Source organism: Oryza brachyantha, chromosome 2, assembly GCF_000231095.2.
Source record: "Oryza brachyantha chromosome 2, ObraRS2, whole genome shotgun sequence".
NCBI classification, from domain to species: domain Eukaryota; kingdom Viridiplantae; phylum Streptophyta; class Magnoliopsida; order Poales; family Poaceae; genus Oryza; species Oryza brachyantha.
Window position 1 is genome coordinate 6,174,502 of NC_023164.2, and position 19,496 is coordinate 6,193,997.

Below are 19,496 nucleotides of genomic sequence, written 5' to 3' on the forward strand. Positions count from 1 at the left end.
TGTCAATATTTTAATTTTCGAAACTGTCTATATCAAAATTTACACTGACTCTTAGATAATATGGAATATTATAAATCGATGGGTTGGATACCATGAATGAGAGATTATTAATGGGACCTACTTCCTTCGTTGCACAAATGTAAGTTTTCTAATCTTGTCTAGATTCATAATAGATGATAATAAATCTAAACAAATGGATGAATCTAGATATAGAGTTATCCATCTAGACCAGATTAGAAAGTCTTATAATATAAAACGGAGGTATTATGTGTTAATTTGTGCTCTCCTCTATAACATCATTTGTGATAAATAAAAAGATGGAGGAGGAAGTACATCCAAAGTTCATAGTACATGACCCATGCCTAGATGAGAGGACATCATCAAAGAGAGATTGAGACAGATAGGATGTGCCGAAAACTGACAATGTGCGCACTTATATGAATGATTGTGCTTACGAATCTAAGCATCTACATCTGCAGACAGCTTCAATTCTTATGCTTTTCTTTGCGTCCTTGCAAACGCCACACATAATCAGGGCCTAGAAACTAGCTTGTAGAATAGTTTTCTTGACAGTTCCAATTCCTCAATTCTTGAACATATATAATTAAGGACTGGCATTTCAGCTCTCATGGTTTATTTTAATAATTAGTGCATGTGAGATTAATTTACAAAACACTGGGGGTGATTATTTGGCTTTTTAGAAAAAAAAACCAAATGGCATATTTATAAATGAAAAATAATTTTTAAATAAAACTTTCATATATGTATTCTTAGCAATCTAAAAGACAAGGCTAGAACTAAAATAACATGAAAAAAAACCTCAAATCAACTCCAAATTTAAGGTTAAAAATTTAAATTTTGTCTTGTAAGCATAAGCAGAAGCAAAAATATGTGGATGATTAGCTTTATACCACACATAGTACTTCATGCACAGTCTATTTTTAAATGTTCTAATAAGACTGATGAGCATGTTTATCGTAACATCGTAGTCTAATTCATACTATAAGGAAAAACTATGAGAGACCAGAAGTGTTTTCAATGCTCTTATGTCATCTTTATATAATTTTTGGATATCAATAAAAGCTTTCAAATACAAAAACATATATTACGTATATTCGCCGAAGCGACGCGACGGAAGGATTATTGCCGTACGTGGACAACCGACGAGGAAAGCACCGAAAGCAAACCTTAGACATGGACGTCCAACACTGTGGGCTAGCTGGCTCACATCCAACGCTGGCCGTCGGTTTCCTACCACTAGCTAATTCATTGTGCTGGCAGGCATGCTAGGAGAAAGAAAATCATATTCCCCGGGTGCCATATATATATATGACACATATCCAAATCTCTCTAAGCATGCACACATATGACATATATATATCATTGTGTGCATGCATCACATTCATTCAGATCAGCCTATCGATCAGGCATCGTGCATCCAGAAGCAATAATTAAGCAGACATCTCCATGTGATTTGATCCGTTCGCCCTCTTTATAATGATGCTCAGTGTCGGCTAATTTGGACACGGACAGTTCTATGCAGAAGAAAAAAAAGAACTTAAGAAGTTCTCTGTAAGGAATGAAGGATTTAAAAGAAATTGATTTTGTGGAAACTAAACTAATAGCTACAAATCTCCTATATCGGAGCTTCGTTGGAATACAAGAATTTTGCAGTAATTAGCTCAGTTCCTACGAAAATCCCTTTTTTTCCCTTCCTCCACTCCAAATTATAGAATGTGCATGTTCTTTACACATTCTCCAATACAAAACTCTGACTAATTTTTGTATAATATATTATCTATGGTTATAAAATCAATATTATAATGAAAGTGCTTTCGAATATGAATCTAATGATGTCACATTCATGCATTTCATGAAATAAAGTGTGTGTTATTGGTCAAGTATTAGTCAAAAGATTGCATATGTTGATTCTACTAAAATTATGGACATCATTATTACCTCCGTTTCATAATACAAGATGTTTGACTTTTCTGGTTGCAACGTTTGATCATTCGTCTTATTTAAAAATTTAATACAAATATAAAAAATGGCAAGTTATGCTTAAAATTCTTTTGATAATAAAGTATGTCACAAGCAAATTAAATGATATTTTCATAATTTTTTAAATATGATAAATGATCAAATATTGCACGAAAAAAAGCAAACATTTTAAGTTGTAAAACAGCGGGAGCACAATTCAAGGATCGCATGCAACTCTCACACGCAGTGAAAGAAAATCAAATCAGACATTTTAATTTAGAATAAAATCTGCAGCGATGTACCACGCTACCGGCCAGTGGATCAGTGGATCTTTTCCAGCCAGCTAGATGCATATCCTGAACGATTTCATGTGTAATGACAGCCAATTGTCCATGGCTCCATGCGATACATTGGAATATAATACTAATTTCTTGATATTTAGATCAGCATGCATAGAGAGAGCGAGAGGTCTTACAATATATAATCAAATCATTTCAGTGTATATTTGGAGAAACTGCCACTCGCACATCTATATATTACACATGCATGCTTGAATATCATAAAAGACATGCATCAAACATATTCCTTTGTGTAGGCAAATGTGCTACTAAACGCGTACACATGTATATAATCCTAAAATTAGCAACACCAACATAAATTATATTTCTTTTTAAGAATCGTTACACATATAAAAAATATTTATAAATTATTTTTCATTACAAATATATCGTTTGATTTTTTTCATTAAAAAGCCAAATGGTCATCCTTTAAATAGCCTTGAGACAGCTAGCTGAACAAGTTGCTTCGTTGAGCAAGTATAAAGAAGAAAAGACCTTGCTCAGTTTAGTTCACAAAAACTTTTCCTAAAAACATCGTATCGAATTTTTGGACATCTAAATGAAACATTAAATATACATAAACATTAAAACTAATTACACAATTATAGAGGAGATAGTGAGACGAATCTTTTGAATCTAATTAGGGAATAATTAGTCATAAGTGCTACAGTAACCAACATATGTTAATGATGAATTAATTAGACTCAAAAGATTCGTCTCGCAGTTTCTAGGCGAAATCTAAAATTTGTTTTGTAATTAGACTACGTTTAATACTTCAAATATGTGTTTAAAGTTTTGATACGATGTTTTTTAAAAAAAATCAAACTAAACCAGACATTAATTATTGTAACATTCTTTGGCACAAGCATCCCATCGGGCGACGAGGAATTGAAGGATGCGAAGCCAACAGACACCCACGTAGGGCAGCTCCGGTCCAACCAATGCCGGCGCCGACGTGATTTTAAATTGCAGCGCGGCGATTAATGAATTACTATATCCAAGTCTGCATGTTGCTGTCGCTCTAAGAGTTAGTTATAGGTTATAATTAAGTATTGCTTAGTTATTTATATATTTTTAAAAGTATAAATTAATATATGAACAAAAATAATATGATGCTCATTAATAAATGTCCATTAAGGGCCTGCTTGGGAGCATTGTATTTTTTTACCCTTGTAAACACATTACCCTTGTAATTTTAGGTTACCAAGAATACTCTTGAAAATATTTTCCGGTTGTATAATAATGCAAGGGTGAGAAACATGTTGTTTGGGTAAATGACTGGTATCTTTCTTCCCCGAGTAAGGAGTGACGTTGATGTACTAATTGAAGCACATTAGAGGGCAATATTATAGCCTGAAACAAAAATCCAGTTTTCCGGTAGTATTAAACAAGTCGTCTGTTATTTTCATTATATGGCCAACACACCAAAATATAATTGGAGACTATATTTGTTACTTTAGAGCCCTAAAGAAGAAGAATTCTAAGTTTGGATGTGTGCATGGGATTTTGTTTGGTCTAGTAGATGCTAAATAAAGTGCTGGAAAGATGAGCAACATCATCTCGTCATCTTCTTCTTCTAGCTCCATGTCCATCAGTAAGAACCAATCTAGTGTAGGTGTAGGACAGAACTGTAATATGTGGGTACAATAATTGTATCATGCAGTGCTATTATGGTTTAAACCATGCAATTCAATCACAACATATTCTTTCACGCCTTGTAGAATTTAACAACAATTTTTTCACTAATTGCATGGCAAATTACAAGATTATGAACATAAATTTTGCACTCAAAGTGAATTGAGCAAGAAGTAAATATAAGCAAATTACTACTGAACAACAATTCAATCAAAAGAAAATTAAATTGCCTCGATTTTAAGTTCTATACCAGAAAATTAACTTGTGAACTCAGAAAATTACCATCTCATCCAAAGATGAATAAATCATTAGACACACGTACAAACAGAGAGATAAACACAGAGAGATTAGGAGAGAAGAGGGGGCAGCACAGTGGCTCACCTAGGCTAATGTGATGGTGGCATTGAAATTGAGCTACCTAGGTGCAGATCCACAACTCGTTGGCACTACAGATCAAGCTACGTTGTGCACACAAATCAACTCTGCCAAATCGAGCTAGGGTTAGGTGGTGGTGATTGAATGAGGGAGAGGGAGAGGGAGAGGGGAGGAGAGGGGGAGGGGGACTTACCAGCACAGGTTGTGGACGGCGGCTTCAACGGCGAGCGGAGCAGGCGACGTCGGCAAGGAGCGGAGCAGGCACCGGCGGCGGCGACGCTGGAGGCTGGAGGCACCGATCGTTCTGCCTGGAGCTGGAGCACGCACGCACGCGCGAGAGGGTGAGCCCGACAAATACTGGAAAAAAAATATGATCCCCTAGACCACACAATTATTCCGACGGATTGGGCTTAATACCACCGAAAAATTAAAAGGATACGGCCCATCCAAACACCACTTTAAATTTACCTATAAAAGTTTTTGCGGGCCTGTATTTTACACCCGGATTGGGCCAAAAACGGGGCATCCAAGCAGGCCCCAAAACATAAGTATTTATACGTTTGTTTAAGACAGTCGCTTGCACTGTGATAATACATACAAACAACCAAATTCCAGCTACTCAGCCCCTCCACGTCCCACCGTAGTTAGGTGTATGATTAACCCGATTATTATGATAAAATTAATTTTCTTTTAAACATGTAGGATCTTTTGACAGTCAAATTTGGTAAGCAATATGAATTTAAATCAGGTGCTGGCTAAACCGCACGCAAGAGATCAAAGTTTTCCCTTGAATGCCGTTTTTAACCACCAATATGGCCGGTCTGACTGGATGCCAATCACAATCTGACCGTAGGTGTCCAGATGCTTCGATCGGTATCCCCCAATCTGAATCTATCTAGGCCTTGTTCAGTTAATTCTAATCAAAAAATATTTAAAGGAATTAGAAAGAGATTTATTCCATACCTATTATATTATTGAATTATTCCTCCTCAATCATCTAAAATCTCTCCCTCTTAGAGAATAACCGAACAGGGCCTAAGATACATTTTTACATACAGTCCTTTTAAATTGGTTATACGTGTGAAAACGGATTTTTACAAACATGCCTTCACCAAGTAAGCCACGTACATTTTTACATACAACTCAATAAAAGAATGTCCACAAAAATATTTTTTAATTAGTAGAAATGTTATCATCTAGATGCAAGAAAGCGGGGGAACAAAGTTGGGCGTGCAATTAATGCACTTTGCTAGTACTTAAGAGTATATGCGAATGCACCGTTAATAGAAATTTGAAAGGTCGATTTACACATATATCTAACATCAAAAAGATAAGATCAGATGACGTTTGCCGCCCCCCACCCTAAAAAAAAAAAAAACAATTCACAATCATGATGTACAGTGACGTCGGTCGATATGAGCATAATTTGGCAATAATGCCAGATCCTGCCACCTCTTGTTGTCCTCTCGAAACCTAACCATTCCTACCCATTAAGCACGGTCGTTAACTGTCCATGCACCGAATTCAATTATGATCACTAACCCACTTGGATTAACGGAAACTAAACAACCAACTTGCTTAATGATGCGTAATTAATAACACCCAATCATGCTGCACATGAGATCGATGGAGAATTGAAGGGAACAATTAACTAACCAAGTGGCTAATTAAACTAGTTAATTAAGACCGGTGGTAATGCATAGTTTTATAACATAGTTAAACTAGATAACCGAGGCAGATGAGTTTTATGGAGATGAAACTTCTCTCATTTTATGAAACTCTCTTATTTAATGACCCTGCTAAGTCAGCAATTTTGCTGACGTGGCATATTTATTTAATATGTATGACATCCTCGGGAAACATACATTAATACTGATTTAATTGCACTCATTAGCACACTAATTAATTAAGCCTAGCCATATATAAGCAGCTCTCCCTCTCACCCCAAGAAGGCGAGAAGCCAAAAGGGCCAAGAGAACCATCCATCTCTCGCCATTGTTTGCTCGTGCTCTTCCGCCTCGTCGATGGACAAGGCGGCGATGCGGAGCCAGCTGAGCGGCGGGGAGTACCAGTACTACTACCAAGGCGCCGGCGGCGCTGGCGGCCTCGTCGTCGACCAGGAGATAGGCGGCGGCGTGACGGTGGCGGCGCCGTCCGAGGCAGCTGCCGTCGACGGGGTGGTGCTCCTCATGGAGATGCTCGATGACGACGAGGAGGAGGAGATGGTGGAGGAGGGCTACTACTCGCCGGCGCCGGCGGGGACCATCGTCGCCGACGCCGACCGGCTGAGCCACGTCATCCGGTCGCTGGAGGCCGAGATAGGCGGTGCGGCCGCCGCCTCGCCGGCGGCGAGGATCGACGTCGTCAGAGACGAGAGCACGGCGGCGAGCTGCGACGACGCCGGCGCAGCGGCGATGAGGCGGCTGGAGCATATGCTCTCGGACGATCTCGACGACGGCTACGGCGCCGGCGGGCCGTTCGGGTACGGCTGGCCGCCGGAGGTGGCGGCGGTGCACGAGGCGGCCGGCTGGTGCGTGTACGGCGACGAGCATCTGTACTATGGAGATGGCCCCGCTGATGAGCAAGTATATAGCCCACTATGGCAGCAATAAATTAGCTAATTAATTAATAATAAATCGAATATTTATTGTAGTGAGTAAAAAGTTGTTTTTTTTCTAGCGAAGAAATTAACTAAAGTTGTTTGATGCATATAGAGTTATGCTATAGAGTAAGGATGGGAAATATGTGTGAATATATGACACAGATACGTTAGTATTTCTCTATATACTCTGCTTGTTCAGGATGGTACAAATACTATGGATCGGATTGCATTGCATCACCTGCTGAAAGCTACAGTTAAAGTATCTTTTTTTTTTTTAACAGGATTTGTATGCGTCTTCTCTTTTAAGGGTGCATCGAGTAAACATGCGACCCACTCACTCCGCACATGCACACATACGTGCGCATCGAACGTACATTTTGTTTAGAGACTTGAGGTTTGAGAGCCATACAAGGGTGACCAAGCTCCGTACTTTGTAAATGAAAAATAATTCGTGAATAAAATTTTTATATATGTATTCTTAGCGATATAAGAGAAAAGGTGAAAAATAAACTTCGGCAAAATAATTCTCAAAATCAACTCTAAATTTAAGGTTAAAAATTTATATTTTTACTTATAAATATAAGCAGAAGCGAAAAAATGTGGGTGATCGGCTCGTGGGAAACAAAATCTTATCGAAATATGTACACGTGTATCCTATTATTAACTAATAGGGGCTAGCGAATTTAATTCTAACAAAATGGGTATAAAATTTCTAGCGTGACACCATATTGACCTCAACTATGTACCCGACCGTTCGTAACATGGATAAGCACTCACATGAGGCCCACCACCGGCCCACGGCCCATCTCCTCTTCACCTTATCCTCTTGCTGTAAGAGTATCCTAACAGTTCATCTAAATTTGATCATCTATATCTTCATTTGGATGACACTACAAGAAATATGATCTTCTATGACGAATTCCTCATGACATAAGAGCTATTCGTCATTAGCACATTCCATTTCATGACGATTAGAATGAGATGGGGTGGCTTAGTGACGAAAAAAGTGTTCGTCGTTAATACCAACTAGAAATCGTCATAAAGTATTTCAATGGGACATTATGACGAATTTTAAATTGTCATAAGGGGCAAAAAGCAAACGTCACAGATTTATATAATGCATTTCAAGAAAAAATATATTAAAAGTTGAAGTAATTTAATAAAGTGAATTAATAAGGAAACTAAAATTTTCCTTTAAAAATCATGGCTGAAAATATTTTTGTAATATTCTATATCGTCTAAATTATTCTTTGAAATTTTACGTGAATTTTCTAAGCTCAATAACAAATTTTAATACCACAGTGCATTTAAACTATTAAAATAAATAAAAAATAAATTAAAATCCCTCTATGTCGGACTTTTTTTAGTGTTACTCTCTCGCTTCCTCAGCCCGCAGCCTCTCCCTCCCTCCTTGTGCCGCCTTCCCCTTCCCCTCCTCCCTCTTCGGGCCGCCAGCCCAACCAATGTGCTCATCCCTCACCGAGAAGTCTATTTTTCCTCCCTCTTCTTAATTAAAATAATTTTGTGGGTACTAAATGATTTCACATGAAAAAGTTGTCAACAACAAAGTTGTATAACTTATCTAGATCTACGACTTTTATTTTGGTCATTTTTCTATATGACTTTGTTTCAATTATTTGAATTCGAATTTAAAATTATGACAACTTCAAACAACATTTTCAAATATGAAATGATTTGTATTAAAAAATTTATCAACAACAAAGTTGTATAACTCATCAATATATACAACTTTTGTTCTTGTCATTTTGCTATATGACTTTATTTCAATAATTTGAATTTGAATTTTGAATTATGACAACTTCAAATAATATTTTCAAATACTAAATGATTTCAACTAAAAAAGTCATCTAAAAAATTGTATAACTTATCAATATCTATAACTTTTATTTTGATCATTTCTTCATCCGACAAAGTGATAGTAACATTATTCATAAAATTTACATATCTTTGGTATAGTTTATAAACTATATAAGAGATATCTATATTTTATGAATAATGTTACAAATTACTTTGTCGGATGAATAAATGAACAAAATAAAAATTATAGATATTGATGAGTTATACAACTTTGTTGTTGATGGCTTTTTCAGTTTAAATCATTTAGTAATTGAAAATATTGTTTGAAGTTGTCATAGTTTGAAATTCAAATTCAAATTATCGAAACAAAGTCATATAGCAAAATAACCATAATAAAAGTTATAGATATTGATGACTAATACAACTTTGTTGTTGATGACTTTTTCGTTTTAAATTTTAGTATTTGAAAATGTTATTTGAAGTTGTCATAATTTAAAATTCAAATATTATATAGGACAATCAAACTCAGATGGAGAAATAACCAAAATAAAATTGGTAGATCTCAATAAGTTATACAATTTTGTTTTTCACGACTTTTCACATAGGTTCATCTATTATGTTTTTTTTGTTACTTCTCAATGGTATAATAAAATAAAAAGAAAAAGAAGGTAAAAAACTGATTTTGCTTCTCCATCATCGAGAAGTTCATTTTGCCTCCCTCCTTTCAATTAATTTTAAAACCTTAAAACTTCGAACTGATTTTTATCATACTAAATCAACTTATGTCAAAAAGTTGTCAAAAAGAAAGTTGTATAACTTATTGAGATCTACCTATTTTATTTTGATTATTTCTCCATCTGAGTTTGATTGACCAATATAAAATTTGAATTTCAAATTATGACAACTTTAAACAATATTTTTAAATACTAAATGATTTCAACTGAAAATATCATCAACAACAAAGTTGTATAACTCATGAATATATACCACTTTTGGTTTGGTCATTTTGATATACGACTTTGTTTCAATCATTTGAATTTGAATTTCAAATTACGACAACTTCAAATAACATTTTCAAATACTAAATGGTTTCAACTGAAAAAATCATCAATAACAAAGTTGTATAACTCATCAATATGTATAATTTTTATTTTGGTCATTTCTTCATTCGACAAAGTAATAGTAACATTGTGCACAAAATTTACATCTCTCTCCTATAGTTTATAAACTTTGTAAGATATATGTAGATTTTGTGGACAATATTACAAACCTCTTTGTCAGATGAAGAAATGACCCAAATAAAAGTTATAAATCTTCATGATGGATTACTTTCTCAGTTGAAATCATTTAGTATTTGAAAATATTGTTTGAAGTTGTCATAATTTGGAATTCAAATTTAAATTATTGAAACAGAGTCATACAACAAAATGACCAAAACAAAGTTGTATATATTGATGCGTTCTACAACTTTGATGTTGATGACTTTTAGTTAAAATCATTTATTATTTGAAAATATTGTTTGAAGTTGTCATAATTTGAAATTCAAATTTTATATTGTCCAATCAAACTCGGATGGAGAAATCATCAAAAAAAAGTTTTAGATCTCAATGAGTTCTATGACTTTGTTTTTGACAACTTTTTCACACGAGTTTATTTAGTATGGTTTTTGTATTTTATTTCAAAATGGTATCGTAAAATAAAATGAAAAAAAAGGTTAAACAAAGATGGAATGAGTCTAAGGCATGTTTAGGACCAAATGGCCCAAATATTTCTCGCCGTCTATCGCTGATCCGACGGCTCGGATAGCCAACCCTAACCCTAGCCACATATAAAAACATTTTCCCCTCCCCTCTCCCTCTCCTCTCCCTCTCACTTGCTCCCATAGGCAGACGGCGGCGTGCGCAGGGCATGGAGCGAGCGCGGCGACATGGTGCTGCCGTGGTGTGGCGGCGACGGCTTGGAGTTGGGCGGTGGCGTGGGGAGGGGCGGATCCGTCGCTTCCCGTCCTCTCTCTTGCTGAAAGGCACCGTCGGCCCAATATCAGCATCAGCCGCCGGTAGGTCCTCTAGATCCGCCGGCCGCAGCTCTTCCCCCAGGTCCGCCGGCCGCCGCACCCTCATCTCCTCCTCCGGACATTGTCGGACGCGATGCCCCCATCTCCTCCCCTAGATCCGCCGACCACCGCTCTTCCCCTAGGTCTATCGGCCGCCGCGTCCTCATCTCCTTCTCCGGACGCCGCCGGACGTCATGCCCCCATCTCCTCCTCCAGCTCCGCCGGATGTCGCGCCCTCATCTTCTCCTCCGGACGCCGCTGGCCGCCGCGCCGTCATCTCCTCCTACGTGACCACCGCTGGCAGCTGCACCCTCACCTCTCCTCAGGACGCCGCTGGCCACCGTGACGTCATCTCTCCTCCTACGCACCGCCGACGGCCGCCGTGCCCTCATCGCCTCCTCCTCCTACGCCGACCGCCAGGCCACCATCGGCTCCTCCAACCCATTATAGATTGTTCATGAGATGGATGCTATTCAATATTCATGCCTTATGTTGTAATTGATTCTGGTTTTGCTTCTTAATATGCACACGTCAATTGGGCTTAGATGTTTGCTGCTGACCCTGATTACTCGATTGCTTCATTTGTAGAAGTTCACATGAAGTTTGGTTTACTGACAATGTCAAATACATGGTACACTGACTATTTTGTGTTCCCTTCTGAGCAGAGGAAGAAGTTTGGGCTTCTCTTGGCCGCTGCCTTGCTAGAGGGAGATTCAGTTTGCTATAGACTTTGACCCAAGGTAAATGAGCTTATCCAAGTTGTTTAGTTAATGGTCGATTGCTGTGCTGCGATGTAATGTAATGGTCAAATTTGTTTGTGAAATTGGTCAAATTCTATTATTTAGCTCCTACAAGAACAAAAGTTTGCCAATAGTTTGGGTAAATACATACTGCATAGTGGTATTGTTATCATTAGTTGATCTGTCATAAAGTTAGGCTTGCCTAATAGTACTATTAGTCTATTGACTCTATTCATGTGGTTTACTAGGACTTCACTACATGCTTTGCCCATGGGAAATCACTAATGTTGGTAGTCTTGTGGATGTGGCCTTTGGTTTGGGTTTGGGCATGTTTCATGGTTGTCGTGGGCTTCACTTGCGTTGCCATCGTTGCCAAGCAGAGGGATTACCTCTACCTTGGTGGTCTGCTCTCTTCTGGCCTCTCCATCCTACTTTGGCTACACTCTGGCTGTTTACCGCATCCATCTTTGGTCACTCCAGCGGCAGCTTCATGTTTCTATGATTCAGTTAAAACAAAACGTGCACTCATAGTTTGATACAGGAGTTTATAGCGTCTACATTATATATTATATTTCCCGTGAACTAACTGGGATTTCATTATAGACTAGACTAGGATTTCATCACCGCGCTTTGGATTAGCAACACCATTCAAGATCTTCCTAGGTCTGTAAGTAATTTTAGTTAACTATCTTGATGACCTACATAAAACTAAGTTATTTGTCTTACTAATATTTGCCTTTTTGTAGGAAGTGTGTGAAAAACAAACTTGATCATAAGAATGTTCAATACCAACAAAAGGCAGGCTCCTACTGCATTGGTTGTGATTTGGATGACTTTGTGTTGACCAATTTGTGATCTGGACATATATATGGCTGATTTTGTTTGCCTGTTTTCGTCGATGACTAGTAGTAGTGATGTATTGTACTGGTCAGTGAACTTGTGATGTAACTGAACTAGTTTTGGTCCTAGTTCATATTGTTTATCTTCATGAATTTGTGAATTGACTATATTTGAACATGCTTAATTGGCAATCTTTCTATTTTATTCATTGTTCATTTAGTTCTGGATATACATATTGGTCCTATATGGGCCTTTAAGCTGGTATAAATATTGGGCGTACATGGGCCTTGAGACGGGCTATTAGTGTTTATAAATATTGGATCTACGTGGGCCTTTGAAATGAGCTTAGCCCATAAATTGATATACTACAGTTGGGCTGAAAATACTTTGTAAATTTCAATGTTTTAATAAGTTAGGCCTAAATCTAATTGGGCTTACAGTTGGGCTTAGGCCATTGATAGCCTGCTCACAACAAGGCCTTCAACATGACATATTGTGACGATTTTGGGCTCGGTACTGACGAAAATGATCGTCATAAACTCAATGACGAAATAAAGAACGTCACTATATTTATGATAAAAAAATAGGTTTTCGTCACAAAACATGATTAGAGACGCATGATAGGCGACGAATGAATTTTCGTCACATGAGCGTCACAGATTCTGTATCATGACGTTTTTTGCAGTGTTTATGACAAAAATGTAACGTCACCTATCATCAAATTTCTTGTAGTGTGATCATCTAAACTAGTTTCATCGTTCATATCTCTATGTACTTCACTAGATCATCCATATATGACATATCTATATCTCTTTGGAGGATGGAGAGAGATCATCCAAATATGAATGTTCTCTCTCCTAATATGGATGACATCTAAAAATAGATGATATGATAATCGTTCTGTTGGAGCTCAATTTGTAGTTTTCATCCTCTATTTTCATGATAGAGGATGAGATAGATGAGCTGTTGGAGATGCTCTTAAGGGTGTGTTTGGTTGGTTGAATTTACCTAGATAGGATATGACCGTCAGTTTTTAGGGGTGTTTGGTTGGAGGGCAAGAGTAGGATTTGATCAACACCTAAAGAATATTTTCTCTAGATGCTGGATATCGAGCTCCGGGCAAAATGGACGGACAATGCGAGCCAGAGTCACTTCTTTCTTTCTCACATCCTCCTTGAGACAATGATATGTTGCCTCTCGACAACATTAGCAAGCTCAAACTCCTAAACGATGCTAGTGACCCAAGTCCTCTTCATGCCCTTCCTCCAGCTTCACTGGCTAGTGGTGGGATCACCATTTTTCCCACCTCTGCTCTTCACCCTATCCAACCTAGGTTGCGTGTTCGGTACTTGGATGACTAACCGGCGCAGAAAACGTAGTAATAGATTAATAAATTAATTATTAATTATAAAAAATATTAATATGATTTTTTAAAAACAACTTTTCTATATAATTTTTTTCTAACAAATATGTCATTTAACAGTTTAAGAAGCGTGCGCGTGAAAAATGAAGGAATATGTGTTAGTTATGTTACGAAACAAACGCGGCCCTAGTCTCTCGTCACCATCTAATATGTGTTAGTTATGTTACCAAACAAACGCGGCCCTAGTCTCTCGTCACCATCTCTCGATCGAACGATCTGTTTCGCTCTGAAATCTTGAGGGTGTGGTATTTTACAAAATCTAACGAATTTGGTTTAGGACATGGTATACTAAAATCCGATTGACAAAGTGGGATAATTCAATTTTAATTCCGTATAACACCCTGCCATATGATCGGGACCGTATGCTGTCATGGTCCATACCAATGGTTCGTCCTCTCATTTTTATTCGTATAGACTCCTTTGTAATTTTGAAAGTCTAATTCATGGCTCTATTACATGGTGCTAAGTTATTTATATTTACCGCTTTAATGTTGTCTATATATGCACGTATTATTCGATAATGGTGCTCTGTTTATAAGCAGAGTTCATACTAATTTCGCACCATTTTTCGACACTGTATCTACACCAAATTCGAATTCACTATAAATAGCCGCAAAACCATGCTTTTTGGGTGAATTCCAGATTCAAGAATAGAAGAGCTTCCCAAAAAAAAATGACGAGAAGAGTCCAATAACAGCCTACTCCCTCCGTCCCAAAACAAATCAACTTTTCAGTTTTTAGATATAATGTTTAACTCTTCGTCTTATTAAAAAAATTTTATGATTAATAATTTTATTTTTATTAGATGATAAAATATAAATAGTACTTTATGTGTGACTAAATTTTTAAAAAAATTTGAAAATTTTTCAAATAAGACAGATGGTCAAACGCTCGACACAAAAACCGAAAAGTTGTTTTTTTATAGGACGGAGGGAGTAGTGATTAGTGAAGAAACTGGCGTAGGACAAATCTGGCCCAAGGGAGCACTACCGGACTTTGTTCCGTTGGGGCCGTACTTTGGGTAGGCCTATACAGATGCACATGTAATTATAGTCAGTGCAGGCCTCTAACATGGCAAGCAGCATCTTCTCTTATTTTTCTCTTGACCTGCTAAGCAAGGGATTATAGCTTTATTGGAGAAAGCTTCTTGTATCTGCAGTTTCTTGTAGATTTTTTTTATTTGTTACAAGCTCATCCAAACAATAATCAAATTCTAAAAAATTGCAGTTTCTTGTAGATTTTTTTATTTGTTACAAACTCATCCAAACAAGCCAGAAGTTAAAAAAAAATCAGCTTTTCTAGATTTCCACAAGTGAATTTCACTTGCTATTTGTCAGAATCTGAAACTCTTTTAAATATGTCTATATAGTACCATATACTGTTCACGTATATGTAGCAGCAGGATTATATGTTAATACCTCTATTTAATATTGTAAGACTTTTTAGTATTGTCTAAATTTATTTATTGATGAATGTATATAATTTATATATATGTCTAGATTCATTAGCATCCATATAAATATAAGCAATGCTATAAAGTTTTACATTGCGAAACGGCGGGAGTACTATGTTAGTGCTTGCTACTGTTTATGCTTATAAAATGCAAAGCATGTTGAAATCGCTGGCAGGGTAAAGGTTTCTTCATCTAGCTAGTTGTGTGCGTACAAGTGGCTCGCCCATAATATAATCAACAAGCTTTAATTTTTTTCTCACCTTTTGCAGTGGATGTGGATGGCTCGCGAAAGTTACATGGCCTAAAAGCCAGCCAAGTGCTCTAGCAAGGCGTGCTTGCTGTGCCGATCTGCTCAGTAAAAAAATAAATGCATATATGCATAGTACATGGAACTATATGTCTAGGCACCGTTTAGTTCTTAAAAACATCACATCGAGTCTTTGAATATCTAAATAAAACATTAAATATACATAAACATTAAAACTAATTATAATGTTTTGACGGAAATTATGAGACGAATCTTTTGAGCCTAATTAGGACATGATTAGCCATAAGTGCTACAGTAACCAATATTGCTAATGACGAATTAATTAGACTCAAAAGACTCATCTCGCGGTTTCCAGGTGAAATCTGAAATTTGTTTTATAATTAGCCTACGTTTAGTACTTTAAATGTGTGTCCAAAGATTTAATGTGATGTTTTTGCAAACCTAAGTCGTCAATATATATGATTTATTAAATATTTTAGTTTTAGCAAATGTTACTTTGATATTGATGAAAAACTTTGATATAAAGAAAAACTTTTTGCATGATGCATATTTTTGATTTAGCAGTGTGGTAATGAAAAACGATAGAATAGCCAACACAATAAACTGGTGTGAACATGTACCGCGTCAGACCTGAAAGAGCAATGGACTGTTGATCATGACCACCCATCATCGTCCATGTCGCTTTTGCTCATGACCCATCATCATCCATCCATGTCGCTTTTGCTAAGTTTCCTTTTAATTAGTTTTGTCGATCTCGATCTTTCTCGGATTGGTCTGTTAAGTAAGCACATGCAAATCGATAAAAGATGACGTTTGATTAAGAGCACTGAGATCTCACTTTTTTTTAGATTACACACACAGAGGCTCATGACACACACTCCCTCCTAAGAGCGCACGCAAACTCTACCCTTATGAGCAAAGACTAGCCAAAGAACTCGCGGACTTGGCGAGACCTAAAATACCGTCAGGTTCGAATTATGTGATGGGTTAGTTTATCATATTGATTGTGCTTAGATATAACTAGAGACCTATATATCCTGCACAATTTTATGCAGAGCCAGGCAATTAAATTAGAATAAGATTTAATAGATAATTTCTTAAACTTTATTTATATGAGCACAGTATGTTGTATTTTCTAATCAATAGATTTTAAAAGTATTGCATTTTATATACAACTTTTCCCTTTCATTTGTACAGCTACAATTGTATTTTAAACAAATACAACTAATTGAGTAACCTATACACCATTATACTTTGGACCTACAATTATTTATTGCTTTAAATGTCTTTCTTTTTCTGATTAATGTGATGATATATTGTCTATAAAACAAACACGGTGGCTTACTTTCAAGCAATCTTTAAATATGACAGATAGATGCTTGCCAAATACTGGCTGCCTTCGATTAAGGGTGATGAGAGAGATTGTGCTAAATGCTAGTAGAAAATAATTTATTAATATTACATCTATTTCACATTATAAAATGTTCTCATCATCCTTGGATGATGATAAATTCGAATACATATGAATGAATATAGATAGGATCAAAACATCTTAATAATATGAAACAAAAGGAGTAACCAAATAAGAGATATGATTGAGTTAGATCATCCAGAAATGGGAGTTGTCACTCACAGTTTTGTCCTATGTCACAATTTTTGTGTGCAATACTTGGGCACTAAGTATATGCATAGCACATGTATTGCTGGAATGATTTGGTTTGGTAGCTAGGTGTGGCCTTTACCTACACTCATAGCTTCTTTTTGTTGCTTTCGAGTACAATGCTGCTTTAGAGCAAAAAAGAAAAATCATGTCGGTCGATCGATCGTGTAACTGATCACCAAAGTACACCAAACATATTATGCATGCATATATGGTCCATCGATATATGGATCACCGACACAGATGGGATCAATCATCCCTACATTATTAATTACCTTTGCTGTGTAGGTAAAAGAGGGTCTATTTACGTTAGAGTAAAACTCCTCCTGACACCATCGGATCATGATGCTCCCGATCGATATATGTATAATTATCCAAATTGCATATATATAACGTATTACAAAGAAGAAGATAATTAATTACATGTGTCGATCAGGAGCATCATGATCCACCACTGACCTAACCTATATATGTGCAAATTAATTAAATTGGCCTCGAGGTTAGTGGCGGAGCTAGAATTTTATCAATGGAGGTTAAATTTGAACTTAATGACTTGTTTAGAGCGATATTTGTCAATAAATTAGTGAACTAGTTCATATTGTTTTGGTCTATGAAAGTTTAAAATGTTATAAAATCAATGGGATTTTCAGCTTGCACAACTAGCTAGACTTTTCATTGGAACATAATTGCATGCATTTCTATAGCACTGGAGTTATATATTTGTTACTGCAGTGTACCGGATAAAAAAGGGCACATATATACCCCCTACCCCTTTCCCTCCACCACTGCCGAAGATGATGAAAGCTATTCAAATATTTCCAAACTGTTGAAAGCACTACATGGTGGACTTGACCCGTTTGAAAGTTAAAAACACATTATTAACATATATGCTACGAAGTACATATTAGAAGTGGCTACTTTGCATCAGTAATTTTCATCTCGTCTAGTGATGTCATCCGAATAGTTTGTTCAATGGTTCAAAAGGCACGATCTGATCTAAAACAAAGTTCAGCCCTAAATATTAATTAGGCAAAATTTGCTATAGGACATCGAAAAAACGCGTAATTAGCTGGTGGACAACGTAAGATTATGAATTTGTTACAGGACACCACAAAAATATGGTAATTAGTTGGTAAACACTCCGACCATTATTTTATTTATTTCTAAGTTAAAAATTTTAAAAATGATGAGATTGCCCTCGGTGGTCAACCCGTTATGCCGACTGGGTCCAGTCGAATTAGACCCGGTCGGTCTAGGCGCCACACCACACCCGAACCCTAGCCTACAGGGCGAGTGAGCCGGTGGCAGAGGCGGCGACCTAGCTGCGACGAGGATAGCGGCGACTCGGCCACCGAGGGCAATCTCGTCATTTTTAAATTTTTTTGACTTAGAAATAAATAAAATAATGATCAGAGTGTCTACCAGCTAATTACCATATTTTTGTGGTGTCCTGCAGCAAATTCCTGATCTTATGGTGTCCACCAGCTAATTACGTGTTTTTTCGATACCCTGTAGCAAATTTTGCCTATTAATTAATACTGGTCATTATTATCATAGGCCAGGATACTGATCCTCCAAAACCCCAGCTTTGGCCACCATGAGGTAGCCCATCACCATGCATTATTTCCCTCAAAGCAAGTTGCTTTTCCCCCTTAAGTCCAACCCACAGCATTGCTTAGTGCCCCATAAAGCACCCTACCCACCTAGAGAACGACACACAGTCATCACTCATCACACCACACAAAAAGCAGACACATATCTATACTATTATAAAAAAAATAATGATTCTGCCTATACCTTTCGTCCGTCGTTTCGGCGCCTAACCACGACCGAGTCAGTCACCGATCGCCGCGGCGTCTGTTTCCGCTGTTTTGTCGTCCGTGTTTTATCGTGTTGTATTAATCTATAAATAAATATCGCGCTCAACTACGGCTCTGTGTCCTGGTGGAAGAGGTGTTGGTCTCATACGAGAGATTGTGGGTTTGATCCCCCGTTGAGATGTTTTGTATTTTAACTTCTTTTTCCAGCGGTAGTCATCCGTTTCTCCGTATGCGTGCACATCGTCAACCAGTAAAGTGAGTCAATTTACCTTTATTTATTTTTTAGAAAAACTGGAATTGCAAATTTGATTTTTTGCAATAGCTTCAGGGTTCTGCTTTTTTAAAAAACAAACCAAACAGATGTTTCGCCTAAACCGAACTTAAAAATCCACATTCAATTCATATCCGTTTTGATTTTACCGTTATAGAATTGCATAATTTATTTTTGAAACTTATTTTCAAAGTTTATTTTAGTGCGCACAATTAAAATT

At 37.0% G+C, this 19,496-nt stretch overlaps 1 protein-coding gene and 1 long non-coding RNA gene across 2 annotated transcripts; both read left to right on the forward strand.

Moving 5' to 3' along the window:
* The first annotated feature begins 6,284 nt into the window (after positions 1-6,284).
* Positions 6,285-7,351, forward strand: LOC121053602. The gene has a single exon (XM_040521197.1). The coding sequence runs from the start codon at positions 6,353-6,355 to the stop codon at positions 6,938-6,940; it is 588 nt and encodes a 195-aa protein (XP_040377131.1). The 5' UTR covers positions 6,285-6,352; the 3' UTR covers positions 6,941-7,351.
* A 3,382-nt stretch (positions 7,352-10,733) lies between these two features.
* On the forward strand, positions 10,734-12,394 carry LOC107303662. Its single transcript, XR_001549605.1, has 4 exons — positions 10,734-10,804; positions 11,467-11,541; positions 12,145-12,204; positions 12,288-12,394. It is a non-coding gene; the product is annotated as an uncharacterized LOC107303662 (long non-coding RNA).
* Positions 12,395-19,496: the final 7,102 nt, after the last annotated feature.